This window comes from Sceloporus occidentalis, unplaced genomic scaffold (genome assembly GCF_023333645.1).
Source record: "Sceloporus occidentalis isolate IW3139 unplaced genomic scaffold, rSceOcc1.0.p SCAF_1, whole genome shotgun sequence".
Lineage (NCBI taxonomy): Eukaryota > Metazoa > Chordata > Lepidosauria > Squamata > Phrynosomatidae > Sceloporus > Sceloporus occidentalis.
In genome coordinates, this window is record NW_028316981.1 from 17523749 (window position 1) to 17546772 (window position 23024).

At 44.9% G+C, this 23024-nt stretch overlaps 1 protein-coding gene across 1 annotated transcript; it reads left to right on the top strand.

The window, feature by feature from the left end:
* The first annotated feature begins 1582 nt into the window (after positions 1–1582).
* On the top strand, positions 1583–21999 carry LOC149320994 (vomeronasal type-2 receptor 26-like). The gene is made up of 5 exons (XM_089489128.1): positions 1583–1864; positions 6610–6849; positions 11816–12043; positions 12891–13017; positions 21089–21999. Exons 1-5 carry the CDS (start codon positions 1583–1585, stop codon positions 21997–21999), a joined length of 1788 nt encoding a protein of 595 aa, XP_089345254.1.
* The last annotated feature ends 1025 nt before the right edge of the window (positions 22000–23024 follow it).

The window sequence follows — 23024 nt, forward strand, 5'->3', positions numbered from 1 at the left end:
CTATACCTCAAGAACAACACTTGGTAATGTTGCCCATATGGAATCTGACAAGTTTTAAATACCTCTTGCAACCCTGAGATGCCAGGGCTAAGACTGAGGGAAGGGAGGGACTGTGCCAGTGTGAGGATCAGTAATATTGCCGCCTTCAGGAGTGGGACCCAGGCAGGATTCGGGCTTTATTAGTAAAGTCAGTCACTGCAGTCCTCTCCTTGGGAAAGTATTTGTCTCCCTGACTAGACCCAAGAATATGGATGTCTGTCTGTGAAGGTGCGGGAGAATACTGAGAGAATCAGAGCATAGGAAAGTGGCTGCAGTGTTCATCTCCATCATGATATTGTGGCTGCTGTTAGTGCTGCTGCTGCTGCACTGTGGACTCTATAGGCAGCTGAAGAGAAAATGTCTCCTGAAACAAAGGACGGATCGAATCACCCCACTTAACTACTACAGACCAGGAGATTATGTCATTAGTGGGATCACGTCTACAGCAAATGCTATGTTTTACCCATTCGTTTTTGTTGAGCCACCTTATTCTCACTTTGTCTCGTAAGTCTTTATTGATTTTATCCTTTTCAAATATCCCTTTTTGTAAGATAATAAAGTTAGTAGAAAGAGGTTAATGTATTTAGTTAATTGTTCATAATCCCTCCACCACTTACATTTAAAAACTGAACAACAAGGAGATGATATATTGCCATCTAAAGGATTATGCTGAACAAAGCCACCCATGTTTTGACTCTAACATCCTCTGCCCATGCTTTGTGCCTTAGAGCAATGGAAATGGCTGAATAATTGTTTTCAAAACTTAATTTCTCATCTATCCCACCAAAACCCTTTTCTTTTCCTCCTTTGAGAAAAAGGTCTCACCTTCTTACACATAAGGTTGTTGCGTGAAAGCAGATCTAACTGACCTCTGTAAAGATCTGAAAGACCTGTATCACCTTGCCCAGCCCTTTGAAAATTTAGTGCAAGTGACATGATTTGTACCTTTCTGAATCCTACTATATTCCATCACACTCTCACAAGTGTGCAAATATGTTTTATAACCTGAGGCTTAATATCACTCTGTATTTCAACTCAAGAAATGAGTTTATATCCATGAAAGCTAATGCTAAAATAACAACCAAGTAGTCTTAACGGTGTTCCCTCACTCCCTTTTCTGTTATCCTTCTTTCTTCTTTTTTGTCACAAGGAGTCCCCATTTACTACTGAGAGATAATGTTGGGATTCTGTTCAGGTGCTTTAAATCTGAGAGTGAAGAATTAAGTACAGGCAACATAAAATATCTCCTTTTGCTTTTGCTAGCAGATGTCTGGCAGGATAGGATTGCAAGAGGCCAAGAATTACTACGTCTGGAATGGGGGGGGGGGGGGTGTCTTTCCTTTTCTACCACAGACCCAAGAAAATGTGCTCCACAATCCCACTATTTGTATTGAGCAGAAATCTCCCTTTGGCAATAGTTCAGTAGTTATCACTGTAAAATCCCGAGAATCCTATTATCATAAACAAGGCAGAAATAGCATATGTTTTCATTAATCAGATGGTGAATTTCTGACATCTTCTATTTTCCTGCAGTATTGGGAGTATGCACTACTGGCAGATTCTGCTCTTCTTGTTTGCCATTCATGAGATCAACCAGGATCCAAGTCTCTTGCCCAACATCACCTTGGGCTACAACATCTACGAGAACTATTTCAATGAAAGAATGACTTATGAGGCCATGATCGACCTGCTGTCTTTTGGACGGGAGAACATTCCAAACTACAGCTGTGGAGGACAAAATAACCTCTTGGCAGTTCTTGAAGGGACCAACTCTGAAATATCTGGCCTTATTTCCTCTGTGTTGGGCATCTACAAAACCCCACAGGTAAGAATAAAGCAATGGAGTGTAGGCTGAATCACTCTGCAATCTATACATAGAGAAGTTCAGAATCAGGCAGTGTACCCAGGACTTGCTCAAGGCATTTTGCAAACTGAACAGCAAAGGAGAGAGAAAATAGGACCATTCCTCCAACCCAAATTCAAGGTGTGCACCAAACCTGGCTCTGCCTGAAACACTCTTACTTCTAAGGCAGAAAGCCACCCAGGCATCTCTCTCTGGTAGTAAATTAATAACAACAACTACGACAGATACAAAAGCAACAACGATGATGAGAAAGGTATTTCTGGATGAAGGCATAAGGCAAATCTAGACTTATCAAAAGTCCCAAGATTTGATGGCCATTATAGCTGCACTTACCGCTATTTCCCCCTAAAATCCATGTGATATTTTCATCCTTCTGCTGTGTTTTCTGTGATTTTTTGAGTTCTAACCCAAATTTTTAATTTCAGTATGAGGTGGATTGTTGTTCCCCCCATCTCAATCCTGTCTGAGTATCCCATACAACCCAGAGTAAATTTTTCCAGTTTTTCTCTCCTCCCACCCCAAATGGCAGCATTATCATCATTGGGGGTGTGCAGGGGTGCGGATGACACCAGGTTATTATTATTATTATTATTATCATTATTAAACTTTATTTCTAAAGTGCTGTAATTATACAGAGTGCTGTGCAAAGTCAGTAAAATTAAGGAATATATAAAAGCCTGTCCGAGGCGTACCCTCTAAAAGTAATAACAATTAGATAGAGGAATAGATAAAATTACAATGTAGGAAAGAAAAGACAATTTAAAAAACATCAAATATAAAAGCAAATCACATCAAACGTTATCAGAGAGCCAGATGACAATCACAAGTTCCCTGAGAACGCTTCCCTGAACAATATGGTTTTCAGCTCAGCCTTAAAATTGGTTAGGGAATTGATGAGCCATGCGTGCAGAGGAAGAAGATTCCAGGAATGAGGGTCAGCAAGAAAGAAGGGACGGATCCAGGACGGGGCAGAGAAAATCCTGGGTTGAGAGAGGAGACTTTGGCTACCAGAGTGGAGAGTGCGAGTAGGGATGTAGGGAGAGAGAAGATCAGTTAAATAAAGAGGGGCCAGCCCATGCAGGGCTTTAAAGGTGAGTAACAAAAGTTACACCCCAGAAGGGGGAACGACACCCGGTCAGCTTCCTGCTCCCTTCGGGTGCTGCTTGCACCCCTGTGGAAGCTCTTTAGGGCCACATGGGCACTCTTTGGGACCATGGGCACTGCTCTGCCCCCTGAGGGAGCTTCTCAGGGCCATGTGGGTGCTCCTCGGGGCAGAGCAGTCCACACAGGCACTTCCATGCAGGCCTCACCCCAGAAATGGCACCGGACGTCTCGGCACCTGAAGTCCCACCCTACCCCAGAAGTCTTGCTCCTGGCATCAGGTGTAACCAGGTGCGGGAGTGTAGTTGATTGCCTCCCTTTGTGTGCATCTAGCCAGTAAATTTTTCTGGGACTTGGTACCTTCACTTTTGAACTGTAATCTTTAATCCTCTTCCAGTACTTCAGATCTCCATTCTCTTTCTATTTCCCAAGCAGCTGACTGCCTCCATTTGTGTGCACTTAGCCATTAAGTTTTCTGGGACATGGTTTCTTCATTTTGTTGAGTTTCCCTGCAACCCTTTTCCAGTATTTCAGACCTCTCCACCTCCCTTTATTTCCCATGATGCCCTACCCCTTTTCAAAGCCAATTTCTGCTATTTAACTGATCACAATCCAAGTTGATACTATTGGGAGACAACACAGATTGCAAATGCTTGTCTGCATCTTTGACATGTCTGGATGCTATTTCTTATTTTAGGACTCTGAATTCCCAGCATTCTTTGGGCCTTATCACACGAAAGGTTTTACAACTCAGATCCGGAGTCACTACGGGTTCAGCCATGTGTATTCATGTTATAACGTGATGTATTATCAGACATGATTGCTTTCTATGGGGGGTCGTTACAAGGTGAATCCACAGTCAGTTCAGAGTGACTCCTCATTTTTGTGAATTCGGTAACAAGCGAATTCACAAAAAATTGTTTCCAAGCTCACTTCGATTTCACTTCAAATTGGTCTGGTGTGGAAGATCACCCTGAACTCGCCCCCAGTGACCAGTTCCATCATCCCCTGCCTCCTCCTTCACCCGATCTCACCCCTACTGACCTCCTGTGACCTGTCCCATCATCCCCTGCCTGCTCCTTCACCCTGATCTAGCCCCCAGTGACCCCCTGCCACCTGTCCCATCATCCCCTGCCTGCTCCTTTATCCTGATCTCGCCCCGTCTGGCACCCTGCCACCTGTCCCATCATCCCCTGCTTCCTCCTTCCTTCCAACGAAGGATGACAGCTAAGGAGGGAGCAGGGAAGGATGACAGCTTCCAGAGCCCCACTGATCATGTGCAAGGGTGCCAATTTGAATCGTTGAATCCCTCTGGTGTGGTAATGCAATGTGTACCCACTCTGCTTTGCCCAAGTAGAGACCACAATTTCATTCCTCAGGTATGATAATACATCACGTGAATTGCTTTGGATCTGAGGTGACTCTGCTTCGGAAGGGCTTCAAACTGGAGCTCCTGTTTCACGTGTGATAAGGCCCTTTGTCTCATATAGTTACCTTAAAGGAGACCCCCAGAACTGGAGTCCTGCATTAATTTCTGGGCATCTTATTTATCAAGGATGTAGAAAATTTGGATGAGGTTGAGAAAGGGGAGACAAGGGTGAAAAGAGATATTGGGAATTCATGTATTGAGGCACATGAATAAATATCTTAGAGGGACAGGGGAGAAGCAATCTGGATAGTCAAGCACTGGAATGTATTCAATGTCCCCATCTCCACTTCGGTTTGAGACTCTTCCTCATTTGAATGCTACTTTTAAAAATGCTGTGGTTGCCTTTCTTCCTTGTCATTATTCTGTTTGTGTAACTCCTTGCTGACAGACGTATTCTGATGTCTCGGCTTTAATTGTAGGAATGGGTGGGGGAAGGATGAACTGAGCTTCTTGTCTTTCCTCCTAAGTCCACCCTTCAACACTCCTTTTCTGTCTCTGTGGACAACATTTCTATTCAACCAGTCCAGCAAGCCTGCAGTCTTGGTTTCATCTTTGATTCTTCTCTGTCGTGTATCCCTCAGATCCAGACCACAGCCAAGGCTTGTAGATTCTTTTTATACAATATTGCCAAAATCCGACCATATCTCTCTGCCTCTACTGCCACGATCCTGGTCCATGCCCTAGTGGTCTCACGACTTGATTACTGTAATGTCCATCTGGCTGGGCTTCCTCTTTCTCACCTCCGTCCTTTAATTTCTGTCCAGCATTCAGCTGTATGCATTATCACATCCGCCCACTGCTTTGACCATATCTCTCCTGTGTTGGCATCCCTTCACTGGCTCCCTCTCCCTTTCCGATTCAGTATAAGTTTCTACTGTCGACATTTAAAGCCCTCCATGGGCTGGCCCCTCCTTACTTATCAGACCTTATTTCTGCTCACCTTCCAACTAGAGCCCTCTGTTCTGGTAGTCAAGGTCTACTGTCCCAGCCCAGGATTTCCTCTGCCCCATCTCGGATTTGCCCCTTTTCCCTCGCTGCCCCTCACTCCTGGAACCTTCTTCCCCCACGAGCAAGGGCCATCACTTCCTTAACCAGCTTCAAAACAGAGTTGAAGACCATTTTGTTTAGAGAAGCGTTCCCAGGCATTGCATAATTGTCGCTTGCTATTTGATGTTCTTTTGGTGCCTGTTTTATTGAATCATTTCCTATATTGCTATGTATTTTATATGTATTATCCTACTAGAGAGGCCCCTTCCCCACCACCACTCCCTTTGTGTTGTGTCTTTTTAGATTGTAAGCCTGAGGGCAGGGAACCGTCCAATTAAAAAGATTGTATGTACAGCGCTGTGTAAATTTACAGCGCTTTATAAATAAAGGTTAATAATAATAATAATAATAATAATAATAATAATAATAATAAATAGTTTGGGTTTTCCCTTTAAGTCTTTGGAGATGGACTTTGTAGAACTTCTTTTTAAAATACATCTGGCCTTGGACTCCATTCTTGACTTCAGCGAACCTTCTAGAGAAATGGCATGCAGATTTTTTCTCTTAGAATCCCCTCTTTACATCTACGTTTGGAGATTGCATGCTTCTCTCGATATAGCATCTGAATAAAAATATTTTGTTTATTTAGTATGCATATTTTTATTTGCACACTCATGTATATTCATATTTTAACATAATTCAAATTAGAATAGTTTTATTTAAATATACTCAATATTCAACTTAGCAAATGCGTAAATGTTACACATAAAAACCTGGGGGCTGAGGACCAGGAGGGATCAGAGCCTCTAACTCTTCTGCCCCCCTGGGAGTTCCCACCCCACAATTTGAGAACCGCTGTTCTAGAGGATTTTAGGAGACATATTAATCTGGGCCAAGTGGCAGCAGGCTGAGGGAATATTGTGCTTTTGATTCATTCACTTGTATGCGCTGAACAGATTGTAAGAGGAAAAATAGAATGTGCCTCTAAAGGATGACTCTGAAGGATGCTAAAGAGGTTTGAAAGAGTTCGCTAAAGTGGTGTCCACAAAAGCTTTCAGTAACAATATAATAATAAAGTAAAAGCCTAAGGCATTGGCTTCATAGACCCATAGACCCAAGTTACATTTAAAATATCTGAGATTCACCCTGAATGCAAAACTCATCACCTATCCCTTCTTTTCTTGACTAGATCAATTACAGCTTTTTTACCCATGCGCTGAGTGGGAAAAGTCTGTTCCCTTTTTTCCACCGGATGATCCCAAAGCAAGAGCCTCCATACCAAGCAGTTGTCAAACTGCTCCTGCATTTCAGATGGACTTGGATTGGTCTACTTGCTCTAGAGAATGACAGTGGGGAAAAGTTCAGGAGCACCTTCACTTCTCTGGCCAGAACAAATGGGATTTGCATTGCTTTCTCTGAGACAATTCCTGTGATGAACTCAAAAGGCAGGGCATTCAGCATATTTCTGTATCTTAAGGACAGGAAACTCAGTGTAATTGTTTGTCAGTTGGACACTCAGACCATACTTACACTAGGAATAATAATAAGAACATTCGAAAATGCTAATAAACAAGCAGTGGGGAAAGTGCTGATAGCAACAGCTTTGCAGGATCTCAGTCTAAGACTTTTGTACAAAGTGGTGGATCTCCAGGACACCCACATTTCCTTGTCTTTCTCAATACAGACAAACAAAAGGACACAGTATGACCATTTTGATCAATTTCTATTTGATCTTGAGCAGCTTGGGGAAGCAGCATTTCATTGTTCATATTCAGCGCCAATGCTTTCTGTTAAACTCTGGAACAGATGCACAGAAAAAGACACTTTGATGCATCTGCATCAGGATATGATGAAGAGGATCCTTTCCCAAGATACTTACAGTATTTACAATACCATCCAGGCTGTAGCATGGACCCTGCATGATGCATACTTCTCCCGATCAAAAGAGATGCAGACGAAGGGTAGAGGCAGACTGGCATCTCGAAGGCTCCAGCCATGGCAGGTATTCCTTTACCTTCATATGCAGTCCCACTGACAGACCCTCAGTCATTACTTTCTGGATTGGAAGTGAGCAGGGAATTATTTGCCAGCTTCATTCTCCCATCAGCCCTCAAATGGATTACTATTGATAGGTTGCCTGCTGTTCTTCTGGTGAAGCCCTGGAACACCTTGACCTTGACCAGGATACCTGTCCGGAATACAGTCCATTTCGAGTGTATGTTCCTCAGCCTGAAGACCAGGGATAGATTGGGGATTTTGCTAGTCTACCGGCCACCCCGTTGTATAGCAGACTCCCTGACTGAGCTGACACAGCTGGTCTCTGAGCTGCTGTTGGAGACCCCCAGACTTTTAGTTTTGGGGGACTTCAACATCCCGCTCGAGACCAGCTTAACAGGCGCGGCTCGGGAGTTCATGGATACCATGACAAACATGGGCCTATCCCAATTGGTCAACAGGCCTACACATTGCGCGGGTCATACACTCGATGCGGTCTTCAGTACGGAACAGGAATATCCGTGGGCGGAGGTGGTAAGTACCTCCGCATTGTCATGGACGGATCATTTCCTGGTCAAGACGAAACTTAGAGCCAATATCTGCCCCACCGGGGGTGGCGGACCCATTAGAATGGTCCGCCCTCGAAGGCTGATGGAGCCCATTGGATTCCAGACAGCCTTAGAGGGTTTAATGGTTGGGAATGCCGGTGATCCTGTCGATGCCCTGGTCAATACCTGGAACACCGATCTTACCAGGGCTATCAACACGATCGCTCCCAAGCGCCCTTGCCATCCCGCCCCAAATCGGAGGCCCTGGTTCACGCCAGAGCTGAGGAAGATGAAGCGGTTTGGACGACGGCTAGAGCACAGGTGGTGGAAGACTCGACTCTTATCCGACAGAACTCGCCATAGGAACTTTCTTCGTTCCTATCGGGAGGCAATACGTGCAGCGAAGAGAGCCTTCTCCTCTGCACATATTGCATCTGCAGAGTCCCGTCCAGCAGAGCTGTTTAAGGTGGTGAGGGAAATGACGCAGGTGCCCCCTGCGCCAAATCCCTTACTTAACCCGACGACGGCCTGCTGTGACGCGTTTAACAACTTCTTTGCAGACAAAATCTCTCAGATAAGAGCCGACTTAGATGCCACCATTGAAACAGAGTCGACAGGCGAGGCGTCCAGTGACTCCGCCGATGTAGTCATACTGGATCAGCTCCAATCTGTGAGTACTGATGACGTGGACAAGCTGCTTGGTAAGGTGAGGAAGACAACTTGCCCTCTCGACCCTTGCCCATCATGGCTGGCCGTCCAGGGGGGGATGCATTGATGAGATTCCTCACGGATATCATCGGTGCATCCTTCAGGGAAGGACATGTTCCATCTTGTTTAAAGGAAGCGGCGGTTAGGCCACTCTTGAAAAAACCTTCCCTAGACCCCCTGGATATGAGGAATTATAGGCCGGTGTCATTGCTGCCATTTTTGAGCAAGGTGATCGAGAGGGTGGTTGCCCTTCAGCTCCAAGCTGTCTTGGATGAAACTGATTATCTAGACCCATTTCAAACTGGCTTTAGGACAGGCTTTGGGGTTGAGACTGCCATGGTTGCCTTGACCGACGATCTGCATCTGAGCATTGACAGGGGGAGTGTGACCCTGTTGGTGCTCTTAGACCTCTCAGCGGCTTTTGATACTATAGATCACGGCATCCTCTTGGACCGCCTGAGGGGGTTAGGTATCGGGGGCACTGCTTTGCAGTGGTTCCAGTCCTTCCTCTCGGGCAGGTCTCAGAGGGTGCTACTTGGGGACTGTAGCTCCAGTAAGAGGTACCTCACTTGTGGGGTTCCTCAGGGGGCTATTTTGTCCCCGATGTTATTTAACATCTATATGAAGCCGCTGGGTGAGATAATACGGAGTCATGGTGCTGGGTGTTATCAGTACGCTGATGACACCCAAATCTATTTCTCTGTATCTCGTTCGTCGGCCTCGAATTCCGATGGCATCTCTTCTCTCAATGAATGTCTTCAGGCGGTAATGGGCTGGATGAGGAAAAACAGATTGAAACTGAATCCAGACAAGACGGAGGTGCTCACGGTAGCGGCCCCGAAACCAAGAATTGGGTTGCAACCTCCAGTCCTGGATGGGGTCACACTCTCCTCCAGCGACTGTGTTCGCAGTCTGGGGGTGCTCCTTGACTCGTCGCTCCTGATGACAAATCAGGTAAATGCGATGGTCAGGAGTGCCTGTTATCAGCTTCGGCTGATACGCCAGCTGCGCCCTTTTCTGGAAGTAAGGGATCTTGAGACAGTTGTGCACGCGCTGGTAACCTCACGCCTTGACTTCTGTAATGCACTCTACATGGGGCTACCCCTGTGCTTGACTCGGAAATTACAGCTGGTTCAAAATATGGCAGCCAGGCTTGTCTCAGGAACATCTAGGAGGGACCACATTACTCCGGTTTTGAGGTCCCTCCACTGGCTGCCTATCAGCTTCCGGGCCCAGTACAAGGTGTTGGTTATCACCTTCAAAGCCCTAAATGGCTTGGGTCCAAGCTATCTCAGGGACTGCCTCGTCCCGTACAATCCTCCCCGCGCTCTCCGGTCCTCTGGGAAGAACTTACTACAGCCTTTAAAATCTAGGCTTGCGGCGACCTCCCAGAGGGCGTTCTCTGCTGTTGCCCCCAAACTCTGGAACAACCTGCCGGATGAGATCCGTCAGATAACATCATTAGACAGCTTTAAAAAAGCGGTCAAGACGGATCTCTTCCGGCAGGCCTTTCCAGATTAACCATCCCGGCCCAGGTTCCCTGATTCCCTCATTCCTCCCGTGGCCCCATCTTAGTGATGGTTGAGGATCAACAGAGGGATATCAGGGTTTTTAGTTTTTAATTGTTGTTTTTATGCATTGATATTGTGTTTTAATATGTTATACTGTTTAATACTGTCTTAAGGGGGGAGGGATAAAGTGTTTTTAATTGTCATATTTTATATTTTACTGTTGTTAACCGCCCGGATTGGTTTGCCAGAGGGTGGTATACAAATAAATATTATTATTATTATTATTATTATTATTACTATTATTATAATGTTTGGAAGAAGTAATTTGCCCAGGTGGTTCATCTAATTATCTATAGGTGTCTTCTGTCTGCTAAGGGATCTCTTTAGTTTTCTGGAATGATTCAGGTGATAAAATGGCAAGGAGAGGCACTCCCCAGTCCAATTGCAACCATACATAGGTGGAAGACACTGTTAAGTGCTGTTTTTGTTGATAATGATGATAATGGTGATGGTGATGGTGGTGGTGGTGATGATGATGATGATGATGATGATGATGATAGCTAAGTAGTGTTTGCATTGGTCCTGAATTATCCAACAAAGCTTTGCCAAGTATTGAAGGGACTTGTTTCTCAAAATTGATTAATTTGAGGAGGATATTTTTCCAGAAAAAGTTATTTGCCATTGATGCCATAAAGACAGCAGGCCATAATAAAGTACATTTGGTACCTGCATTTTCTCCTGTGTAAACCTACTTCAATCTGTGTAGCCCAAACATGTACTGAAGATCCTTGAAAATGCCATTTTCCCCCTTGTTACCCTTGTGCTGGCTTCAAGGGTCTAGAGAAGACTGGGCAGCGGGAGAGGAGTCAAGGAATCCTTAGAAGAAGGTGTATTTCCATGTTGCCTTCAGATGGATGTGAAGTCCCTGTTGAAAACAAAAACCCTGGAAATAATGAGGTGGGGAAGGCCCTATATGCTCCATGGCTATGAGTGCCCAACTTTCCTCTGATTAAATGGATCATTTTAGTTGATGTGCATAATCTCAGTTAAGACTAGTACACCACCCATCACCATTCCTAAACAGTCAAGCTGGTATCTATGAAACATATCAATTGATGGCAATGTGCTCTGGTAAGGCTGGAAAGATCACTTGGTAGGCAGAACAGCAATTAGGTATTAGTGCTTGTTCACCCATAATATTATTTAAAGTACAGTCGGCCTTCCATATCCACAGATTATTTATTGATTGATTCAAGAATCCACAGCTTGAATATATATATATATATATATATATATATATCCTTGATTTTATATCAGGGACACCATTTCACTGTTCATAGTATTTAGTATTTCATGGCACTTTAGCATCCATAGAGTTTGGTATCCACTGCAGGTCCTAGAGTCAATCCCCAGTGGATACCAAGGGCCCACTGTATGCCTATTCTGAAACAGCTGCATTGGTTGCCAATATCTTTCTAAGCAGAATAATACTGGTGCCTATCTTTTTGAAATGTAAATGGCTTCCATGAATCTAGGATGATCAGTGGAAATGCGAACTCCAAATAGGGAGAGGTGAGATGTAAAACAGGATTTCCTGTCTGTAAGGTGCAAGCATGTTCCTGTTTCCTTTCAGTTTCACTCTTTCCTGATGAACTTCCCGCTGTATAATACTTCCATGGATGGAGTTTATTTGGATGAGCATGGAGTTCTGGTAGCTGACTTCAATATCATGAACTGGGTCGTTTTTCCCAACAAATCTACTGGTGGTGTGGAAGTTGGAAGCATAGAGAGACAGACCTCCTCGGAGATCAAATTCACCATTGACCAGAATGCTGTTGCGTGGTCCAAGTGGTTTAATCGGGTGAGGATAACAAAATCTATCCATTCATTCTATTTGTCCACAGAAGCAATTTCCACTTTATCCACTACTACCTTCTATTTTACCAAATGTTTATTGTCTTTTCCACTTGGTCACATTATGTGGTGATATATCCAACGCATGACATCCTTGTTTTAGTCAGCTTTACCTCTAAAGAGAGTTGAGTGCTATTTTCCTATCAGCAACATAGAAAGCCCTACTGTCTCAGGAGAAGAAATATTAGTGTAGAATGATTCATTTGTTCTTAGGCAGAATAATCAGATTAATATCTTTGAGAAGACATCCAGAAGGAGAGTTAACTTTCTGGACATCAAGTCATACAAAAATAGCCAAGTGAGAAGAACAATTAAGTTTTGGAAAGAAGGGAGGGGGGAAATGAAAAAGAAGAAGTGAGTTAATGGGATTAGTGATGCACTAATGGATCAGTAATGGATAAAGGACTGAAGTTCGGTCCAGACAAGATGGACAGAATATCCCTGAGAATTAGACTCATGTGGTGGATGGTACAAGGCTTCTCTTTGTGGTACAAAGCATCTTCCACCAGGCAAGTTTACTAATCCAGCTGCAGCCTTTCTGGATCTGAGGGTTAAGAACTAGACTGGAATCCTACTACAAATATATGGTGAACGTGCATTGCCAGTGTTATAAATGTGCTTAGCTGAATCTAGACACCCTTGAGCCCTTTTCATGGTTGAAAGACATTGGACAATATCCACACAATCTATCAGGCAGTACTGTCCAGAATCCTCTTTCTTCCCAGACATCCCATTCTATCCCAAAAACCTCTCATTAAAACATTTCCTTGGATGTTCTTTCTTTTTATGGTTAGACTGTGCCCATTTCTAGATGTACTGAAAGCTGTCACCCTGGATATTCTAAGCTGGCCAAGGAAGGAGAGCCTGTCTGCTGCTATGACTGTGCTCCATGTCCAGAAGGAACAGTCTCCACTCAGGAAGGTAGGTAACCCTGGAGCAAAGAACTGCTCTTGAGGAGTGGGACAAACATTCAGACTCATGAGGCCCAGGAAGGTTTGTAAAAGATCCTTTTGAACATGGACCCATTCTTGGTTGTGCATTTACAGTACTTAATTATCAGAATAGCAAGCAAGTGGAAAGAAATTGCCTCACAGAGTTTACCTCCCTTTTAAGTATTGTAAAATATTAAGGACTCTACCAATGCCATAGCTATTGTTTTCAGATGCTGACCATTGCAATGAGTGTCCATGTGATCAGATAGTAAGGAAGTGGAAAGAAATTGCCTGAGGGCATGTAATCCAGAGAGAAAATAATAATAATAATAATAATAATAATAATAATAATAATAATTATTATTATTATTTATACCCTGCTTTTGTTTGCCAAACAATCAAAACAGCTTACATCTAAAAATCAGTCCAATACAAAAAACGAATTAAACATACTACAATTGAAATTATTCTATTAAAATCAGTAAATAAGGTAATCAAAATGGCTGAGTCATACACTATACATGATGGGAAGGGGGTTCATTTATGTTTTTATTTGACTGAGGGATTCTATTCAGGAAAGGCCTGCTGGAAGAGATCCGTCTTGATAGCTTTTTTATAGCTGTCTAGGTTGGTCATTTGATGAAAAGAATTTAGAGGGTTCAGGATGAGCCACATGTCTTCCCCTCTGGGGCCTTTCAGTCATCTACACATTGTCAGCTGCACATAGAATGGGAGACACTGTGTCACGGGTTCATGTAGGATTATTTCAGCTTTTGGCAGATAATTTGAACTTAACTACACACGAGCTACATGGAATTAGCCAGTGCACAGAAGGGGCTGTAGGGTGGTTTTCTTGCAAAGGGAGGCCAGTGTTTAAATCTTCTTTAGCTATTAGATGTACTGCTTTACTGTTGATGGACTCGCTAATAGGTTCCCAATTTAAGAGACCACACAGACGGGAGGATTAAAAGGAAACAGCTGCATTTCATGCTTCCCAGAGTCCTATAGTGGATGACCGACTAGAAATACATAAAATCAAGCAGGATTTTAATATGTTTAGTAAGAAGAATAGGGAGGTATCAGTCATGCTCAATGATGGCCAGACAGAATAGGGGTAAGTTCCTGCTACAGAGAGGAGGAGGAGGAGGAGGAGAGAGGAGTTCTACATACAGCAGAGGCAGAGTTGATTGAGCTCACTGCCAGAAATTGGTGAAACATCGTTGGTGTTTTCTGGAGCATTTTTTTTTAGGAGGAAGCCCACAGTCCTGTTCCAGTAATTTCCTAAGACTTTTCAGTATGGACACTGCCGGAACCACAGCAGTCACCTGCAACACTTGTGGGACGTTTCTCTTCTTGCCTACAGAAGTGGAGAACTTCACATGCCCCAAGTTCAAGTTGGTAGCACCCTTGGAGGAGAAAGTGCAGCAGTTGGAGTCCAGTGTAGCTATACTTCAGCATATTAGGGAGCAGGAGCATTTCCTGGACACAACAGAACTAACAATCCTGGACAAATACCACGCAGAGGAAGTTGCTGGAGCGGAGGAGGTCACTTCGCATACACAGGAGGCAGACAGCTGGAGGAATGTCGCACAGAGAAGTAGGCCAAGAAGGGATTGTTCTGGGAGCTTGCAGCTAGAGAATCGATTCGAAGCTCTTTCATTTATCAAGGAGGACGAGGAAGAGCAGCATGGACAGACTTCAGGGACAGAGCAGGCAAGCCTGAGAGTCCCACCCAAGGGAACAGTCGCTGCTAAGCCTCGTAGGAGGCGTGTGGTCATAGTGGGGGACTCCTTGCTGAGGGGTACAGAAGCAGTGATTTGTAGGCCTGACAAGATGTCTCGAGAGGTGTGTTGTCTCCCCGGGGCAAAGATCTGTGATGTGACAGAGAGGCTGACAAGACTGGTCAAGCCTATTGACCTTCCTTTTGGTCCACGTGGGAACCAATGATACTGCAAGACGCAGCCTTCAGAACATCAGAAGGGATTACGAGGCGATTGGTAGGAAGCTGAAAGGAATGGATGCACAGGTTGTCATCTCGTCTCTTCTGCCAGTCGAAGGGCACAGTCCAGGAAGGGCGAGGAAAATAGCAGATGTGAAAAACTAGCTCCGCAGATGGTGCCGCCAAGAACGATTTGGATTCTTCGATCATGGGCTGCGGTTCCATGAGGAGGGACTTCTTGCAACAGATGGGTTGTATCTCACACCAGTTGGAAGAAATGTTTTTGCCAACAGTCTCAAGAACTTGATCAGGAGGGCTTTAAACTGAGTTCCGTTGGGAAGGGAGACAATAGTAAGGAAGGCGAAAGGGCTGGAGAAAATAGTCAGACATAGAGGAAACAAGAAAAAAAGTGCAAGGACCCAACAGTGGGAGGCAAAAAAACTTGCACAAGCAGCAAGTAAATGGGACCCGTGGTCTGCGATGTCTCTACACTAATGCACAGAGCATGGGAAATAAGCAAGATGAACTTGAACTCCTAGTACAACAAAGCAAATATGATATAATAGGCCTCACTGAAACCTGGTGGGATGAGTCTCATGATTGGAATGTGGAAATAGGGGGGTATAACCTTTTCAAGAGAAACAGGCCAAACAAGAGAGGAGGAGGAATAGCCTTATACATCAGGGACATTTACACCAGCGAAGAGATCCAGGACATCAATCATGGAAGCCAGGTGGAGAGCATCTGGATAAGATTCAAAGGGTAGGGAAACAACAAGGATGTTATTATGGGAGTCTACTACAGACCCCCCAAGTCAGATGGAGGAATTGGATGACGCCTTTCTAGAACAGATGACCACACACTCAGAAAGGAGAGTTGTAGTAGTGATGGGCGACTTCAACTACCCTGATATTTGCTGGAAGTCAGTCTCAGCCAAATCCTCAAGGTCTAGCAAATTCCTCACTTGCCTGGAAGACAATTTCATGGTCCAAAAGGTGGAAGAGGCAACAAGGGGGTCAGCTATTTTAGATCTGATCCTAACCAACAAGGATGACTTGGTTAATGGGGTGCAAGTGGTGGGATCATTAGGTGGAAGTGACCATGTTCTCCTGGAGTTTTTAATACAGTGGAAAGGAGAAGCCAGGCATAGTCAGACACGCATCCTAGACTTTAGGAGAACAGATTTCAGTAAACTTAGAGAAGTATTGAGGGTGATCCCGTGGTCAGAAATACTAAAAGAGAAGGGAGTTCAAGATGGATGGGAGTTTCTCAAAAGGGAGATACTGAAGGCACAATTTCAAACAGTTCCAGTGAGAAAGAAAAACGGGAGATGTCTCAAGAAACCAGGATGGATGACTAAGGAACTTTCAACTGAGCTAAGTTTTAAATGGAACATGTACAAGAAATGGAAAAATGGAGAAATCACCAAAGGGGAATTCAAACAAATAGCAAGCACATGTAGGGGTAAAGTCAGAAAAGCTAAGGAGCAGAATAAACTCAGGAATGCTAGAGAGGTTGAGAACAACAAAAAGGGCTTTTTTGGATATGTCCACAGCAAAAGGAAGAAGAAAGAAACGGTAGGGCCACTGCGTGGAGAAGATGGCAAAATGCTAACAGAAGACAGAGAAAAGGCAGAATTACTCAACACCTTCTTTGCCTCAGTCTTCTCAGAAAAGGCAAAGGGTGCTCAACCTGAGGATAAAGGACAGATTAGGGGAATTTCAGTACAGAATAAGTAAAGAGATAGTAGAGGAATAGCTTGTTAATCTAAATGAATTTAAGTCTCCAGGACCAGATGAACTACATCCAAGGGTATTAAAAGAACTGTCAAATGTAATATCGGAGCCATTGGCAATAATCTTTGAAAACTCCTGGAGAACAGGAGAAGTCCCAGCAGACTGGAGGAGGGCAAATGTTGTCCCCATCTTCAAAAAGGGGAAGAAAGAGGATCCCAACAATTATCATCCAGTTAGTCTGACATCAATACCAGGAAAGATTCTGGAGCAGATCGTTAAGCAGAGAGTCTGTGAACATTTAGAAGGCAATGCCATAATCACAAAAAGTCAACACGGATTTCAGAGAAACAAGTCATGCCAGACAAATCTAATCTCTTTCTTTGATAAAATTACCAGCTTGGTAGATGAAGGGAATGCTGTGGATATTGTATATCTTGATTTCAGTAAGGCCTTTGACAAGGTTTCCCATGACATTTTTGCAAACAAGCTTGTAAAATGTGGGCTAGACAAAGTAAATGTTACATGGATTTGTAATTGGTTGACTGGCCGAACCCAAAGGGTGCTCAACAACGGCTCCTTTTCATCCTGGAGAGAAGTGACCAGTGGGGTCCCACAGTGCTATTCAACATCTTCATCAATGACTTGGATGACAGAATTGGGAGCATACTTATCAAATTTGCAGATGACACCAAATTAGGAAGAATAGCTAATACTTCAGAGGACAGGATCAAAATTCAAAATGATCTGAATAGACTTGAAAGCTGGGCCAAAGCTAACAAAATGAAATTTAACACGCAGAAATGTATGGTACTGCACTTAGGGCAGAAAAATGAAGTGCACAGATATAGGATGGGGGACACCTGGATGAATGAAACTACATGTGAAAGGGATCTTGGAGTCCAAGTAGACCACAGGTTGAACATGGGTGAACAGTGCAATGAGGCAGCTAAAAAGGCCAATGCAATTTTAGGCTGCATCAATAAAAGTATAGTGTCTAGATCAAGGGAAGTAATAGTGCCACTATATTCTGCTTTGGTCAGGCCCCACCTAGAATATTGTGTCCAGTTCTGGGCACCACAATTTAAAAAGGATGTTGAGAAAATGGAGTGTGTCCAAAGGAGGGTGACTAAAATGGTGAAGGGTCTGGAAACCATGCTCTATGAGGAAAGACTTAGGGAGCTGGGGATGTTTAGCCTGGAGAAAAGAGCATTAAGAGGTGATATGATAGCCCTGTTTAAATATTTGAAGGGGTGTCACATTGAGGAGGGAACAAGCTTGTTTTCTGCTGCTCCAGAGAACAGGACCAGGAACAATGGATCCAAGCTGCAGGAAAAGAGATTCCACCTCAACATTAAGAGGAACTTCCTGACAGTAAGGGCTGTTCAACCGTGGAACAAACTCCCTCAGAGTGTAGTGGAGTCTCCTTCTTTGGAGGTCTTTAAGCATAGGCTGGATGGCCATCTGTTGGGGATGCTTTGATTTGGATTTCCTGCATGGCAGGGGGTTGGACTGGATGGCCCTTGTGGTCTCTTCCAACTCTACGATTCTATGATTTTAAGTTTGTGCTCACTACAGTTCTTTTGTTACTTACTGCTGTTGTCATTAGGTCAGTATTGCCCACCTAGAAAACAGTGTCTATTCCAGTCTTTTTAGCTAGGAGGGAGGAGATGGTCATATTGAACCTGTGACTTTCTCCATTGCCACTGAATACAAGGGGCTCATTCCCACTACATTTTGCAGCGAATAGGTGATGGGGGTATAGGACCCTTGTTCCCACTTGAAATCGATTCCAATCTGTATTCGATTGATTTTAGTGGTGATAACGTGGGGCAAATGCAAAAAAACAAGTTTTCCTGACAGTACTTTCTATGCGGTTCTTTTCAGAAGAATTGATTCTGAAACGAGTTCAGTAAAGTGGGAATGATAGTTCAGAACAGGGGTCGGCAACCTCCGGCCTGTGGGCCGGATGCGGCCCGCGGGCGCCTTTCTGCGGGCCCCCGCTCCCTCCTGCCGCTGAAATCGCCACCGATTTCGGCCGCTCCGGCCACCATTTTGCCTTTCAATTTGCCTCCCATTGGGAGGCCCGATGCGGCCTCTGGAGCCCTGAAACGGGGCTCCAGGAGCCGCACCGGGCCTCTGGGAGGCCCGATGCGGCAGCCGAAGCCCTGAAACGGGGCTTCAGCAGCCTCACCGGGCCCCTGGGAGGCCTGATGCGGCCTCTGGAGCCCTGAATCGGGGCTCCAGGAGCTGCACCGGGCCTCTGGGAGGCCCGATGCGGCTTCTGGAGCCCTGAATCGGGGCTCCAGGAGCCGCACCGGGCCTCTGGGAGGCCCGATGCGGCAGCCGAAGCCCTGAAACGGGGCTTCAGCAGCCTCACCGGGCCCCTGGGAGGCCTGATGCGGCATCTGGAGCCCTGAATCGGGGCTCCAGGAGCCGCACCGGGCCTTCAAATGGGCCCCACCCACCTCCCTCCTGGCCCCCGCCCACCTCCCTCCTATAAATGGAGGGGCGGGGGGAAGGAGGAGGAGGCAGAGAGAGAGAGAGGGAGGGAGGGGAGGAGGAGAGAGAGAGAGAGTGGGAGGGAGAGAAGAGAGAGGGAGGGAGGGGAGGAGGAGAGAGAGAGAAAGGGTGGGAGGGAGATGAAAGAGAGGGAGGGAGGAAGGGGAGGAGAGAGAGAGAGAGAAAGGGTGGGTGGGTGGGAGGGAGAGGGTGGGTGGGAGGGAGGGGAGAAGAGAGAGAGAAAAGGTGAGAGGGAGAGGAGAGGGAGGGAGGGAGAGGAGAAGAGAGAGAGAGAAAAGGTGAGAAGGTGGGAGTGATAGGGAGGGAGGAAGGGAGAGAAAGAAAGTGGGTTGAGACAGTGGCATGCATTTTTTGCTGTTTTGTGGCCTTGCCTAGTCGCTTCCATTCTTGCAAATATTGCTCTTATTATTGTTGTTGTTCTCCTTTGGTATTCTCTTTGCAAAATCCCTCCACATGGACTTGCTTGCTCTTTTGTGGGTTGAGACAGTGGCATGCATTTTTTGCTGTTTTGTGGCCTTGCCTAGTCGCTTCCATTCTTGCAAATGTTGCTCTTATTATTGTTGTTGTTCTCCTTTGGTATTCTTTTTGCAAAATCCCTCCACATGGACTTGCTTGCTCTTTTGTGGTTTGAGACAGTGGCATGCATTTTTTGCTGTTTTGTGGCCTTGCCCAGTCGCTTCCATTCTTGCAAATATTGCTCTTATTATTGTTGTTGTTCTCCTTTGGTATTCTCTTTGTAAAATCCCCCCACATGGACTTGCTTGCTCTTTTGTGGGTTGAGACAGTGTGCATGCGTTTTTCCTGTGTTATGGCATTGCCGGCCCTAGTAGCTTCTTGCAAATATTATGCGGCTCCGCCCCTGGAGGGTGGAAACTCCGCCCCTGACATGTGGCTCCGCCCCCGGATAGTGGAAGCTCTGCCCTGGCATGTGGCTCCACCCCAGAGGGTGGAAGCTCCACCCCCATGTGCGGCTCCGCCCCTGGAGGGTGGAGGCTCTGCCCCCGGAGGGTGGAAGCTCCACCCTCCGGCTTCGGCCCCCCCAGTTGTCTGAGGGACAGCAACCCGGCCCCCGACTGAAAAAGGTTGCCTACCCCTGGTTCAGAATCTATTCATTCTGGAGGGGAGAGACTAATGGCAGAGGGGTGTTTACAATCCCTCCCCATTGTGGAGATGTCGCACACACCCCAGTGCATTTGTTGGTGTGACCTATGGGTACTTTTAAATAATAATAATAATAATAATAATAATAATAATAATAATAATCAATGAATTGATAGATTGGTTCAGTAACTTCTTTCAAAGGTATGTGGTTGCTGAACCAAACTATCAATTTGTCAATTACTTTGTTTGTTTGTTTTAAAAATATGTCCCTTGTCTTCCTCCTTCCCAAAGGTCCCTTCCTTCAGTCCCCATGTCCTTCGCAAGGGTCCTTTCCTTCCTCCCCACAGTCTGGGCTGCTGTGATAATTGACACAAGATTTTGAAGTCGTGCAACCTAATGGCGACAACAAACATGCCCAAAAAATGTGATTCCACAAAAGATCTTTTTTCGTAGTGGGAACAAGGGACCTTTGGTAATCAATTGCTGACACAGAGCCAAGCCAAATTGGAAAGTGAATTATAATGCCAGTGGGAATGAACCCAAGGAGAGCTGATACCAGATTGCACTCACCTATTGCATCTCTTATCCATCCCTTCTCCCTATCCATCCTTTCTCCCCAGCTTGCCCCACCTTCTCCTGTGCCATGCCTCCCATTTATGCCCATCCCTTCTCCCCAGTTTAAGAGACCACAAAGATGGTAGAGTAAGACTAGAATGTGGAGGTTGTTTAAATGATCCTAATGCCACAGCTCCTCTTCTTTTCAGATGCTGACCATTGCCATGAGTGTGCAGATGATCAATATTCAAATAAGGACCATGACCAATGTGCTGCCAAGGTTGTCAGCTTCCTATCCTATGGAGAATCTTTGGGGATTGCCCTGGCTTCCCTTGCCCTGTTCCTATCACTGACCACAGGGCTTGTTTTAGGAACTTTCCTGAAATATCGAGAGAGTGCCATGGTCAAAGCCAACAACTGTGATCTCACCTACGTGTTCCTTGTCTCCCTCCTGCTTTCGTTTCTATCCTCATTTCTATTCATTGGTCGACCACACATGGTGACTTGCCTTCTCCAACAAACTGCCTTCAGCATCATCTTCTCAGTCGCTGTCTCTTCCTTGTTGGCAAAAACCATCATGGTGGTGGTGGCTTTTATGGCCACAAAGCCAGGGAGTAGGATGAGGAAATGGCTGGGGAAGACTTTAGCCAACTCCATTGTCATTTCTTGTTCTGGTGTTCAGGTGGCCATTTGTACGATTTGGCTGGGAATCTCTCCCCCTTTCCCAGATGCTGACATGCACTCCCATCATGGGCAGATCACACTTCAGTGTAATGAAGGATCTGTGTTCATGTTTTATACTGCCCTTGGCTACATGGGCTTTCTGGCCACTATCTGTTTCACTCTGGCCTTCCTTGCCAGGAAACTGCCAGGGGCCTTCAATGAAACCAAGCTGATCACCTTCAGCATGTTGGTGTTTTGCAGTGTTTGGGTGTCCTTTGTGCCCACTTACCTGAGCACCAAAGGGAAATACATGGTGGCTGTGCAGGTCTTCTCCATCTTGTCCTCCAGTCTGGGGTTAATGGGCTGCATTTCCATCCCCAAATGCTATATTATATTATTTAGGCCTGACTTGAATACAAAGAATCTTCTGGTGTGGAAAACAAAAGATGGTACTTGATACTTCATCTTAATTTGGTCATTTTAATTTGACACTTCTTGGTCCAGCATGCCTGTGATGAATCTCACACCTTCCATTAAGAGTAGGAATTAAAAATGTATCTCTTCTGATGTAATCATGCTGCATATTGAAAGCAATCTGACCACTTTTACTGCCATTATGCTGTCCTACAGAATCTGTCCTACAGAAAGTTTCTGTACTGGGGGGGGGGGGTATTTAGGTATTGTATAGGTTTTTCTTTTCCTTTTTGAAAAATAAATCTTTTTATTATATTCCAAACACAATACAAACACAATTTGTTTTCAAATTAATAATGTTACAATGCATCAAAAATTCATTTGTCCTGAAAAGATGCTGTATAGCACTTCTTGAGATATCAATGTTCTCTGCCTAGGAGTGAGCCTTGTGGCTTCACTATGGATGATGACACCCAAAATTCCAAGAAGACTTACTTTATTGCTCCTAATGGAATTTAAATGTTACTCTCCTTTGTCTTGGTCCCCACAAGGCCAAAAATAGGAGTGACCTCAGTCTGCATTGAGATTCCTCCAGACCAACTGAACTGCAGCTGAGATAGCATTCATACAATATGTAGGCCTGCAGCTCCAACACTCTTTCTTCCGCCTGTTTTTTTAAACATCTTTTGCCTAATGAAGAAGCCAGTGGAACTTTGAAATCTTGCATCATGTGTTTTGTAATGATGTGCATTTTGGCTGGCCATTTAAGGTTTCACTCCTTTGGGGATTTTGAATTTTGTTTTATGTTCCTATACTACTCAGTACTCATTGCTTCAAAGAAGGGGGAAAGGGCTGAGGAGTGACCATTTCCAGTGATAAAATACTACAAATTAGAATGCTTTTTTTTTCCATTATTATCATGGATTTTCCCTTATTAATTTTAAATCCTGATAGTTTTCCATACCATTTTAGTTCATACATCACATATCCAATATTATTTACTTGGTCTTCCACCATTACCACCAGGTCATCCGCATATGCTTGGACCCTTAGCTATGTCCCCTTTAT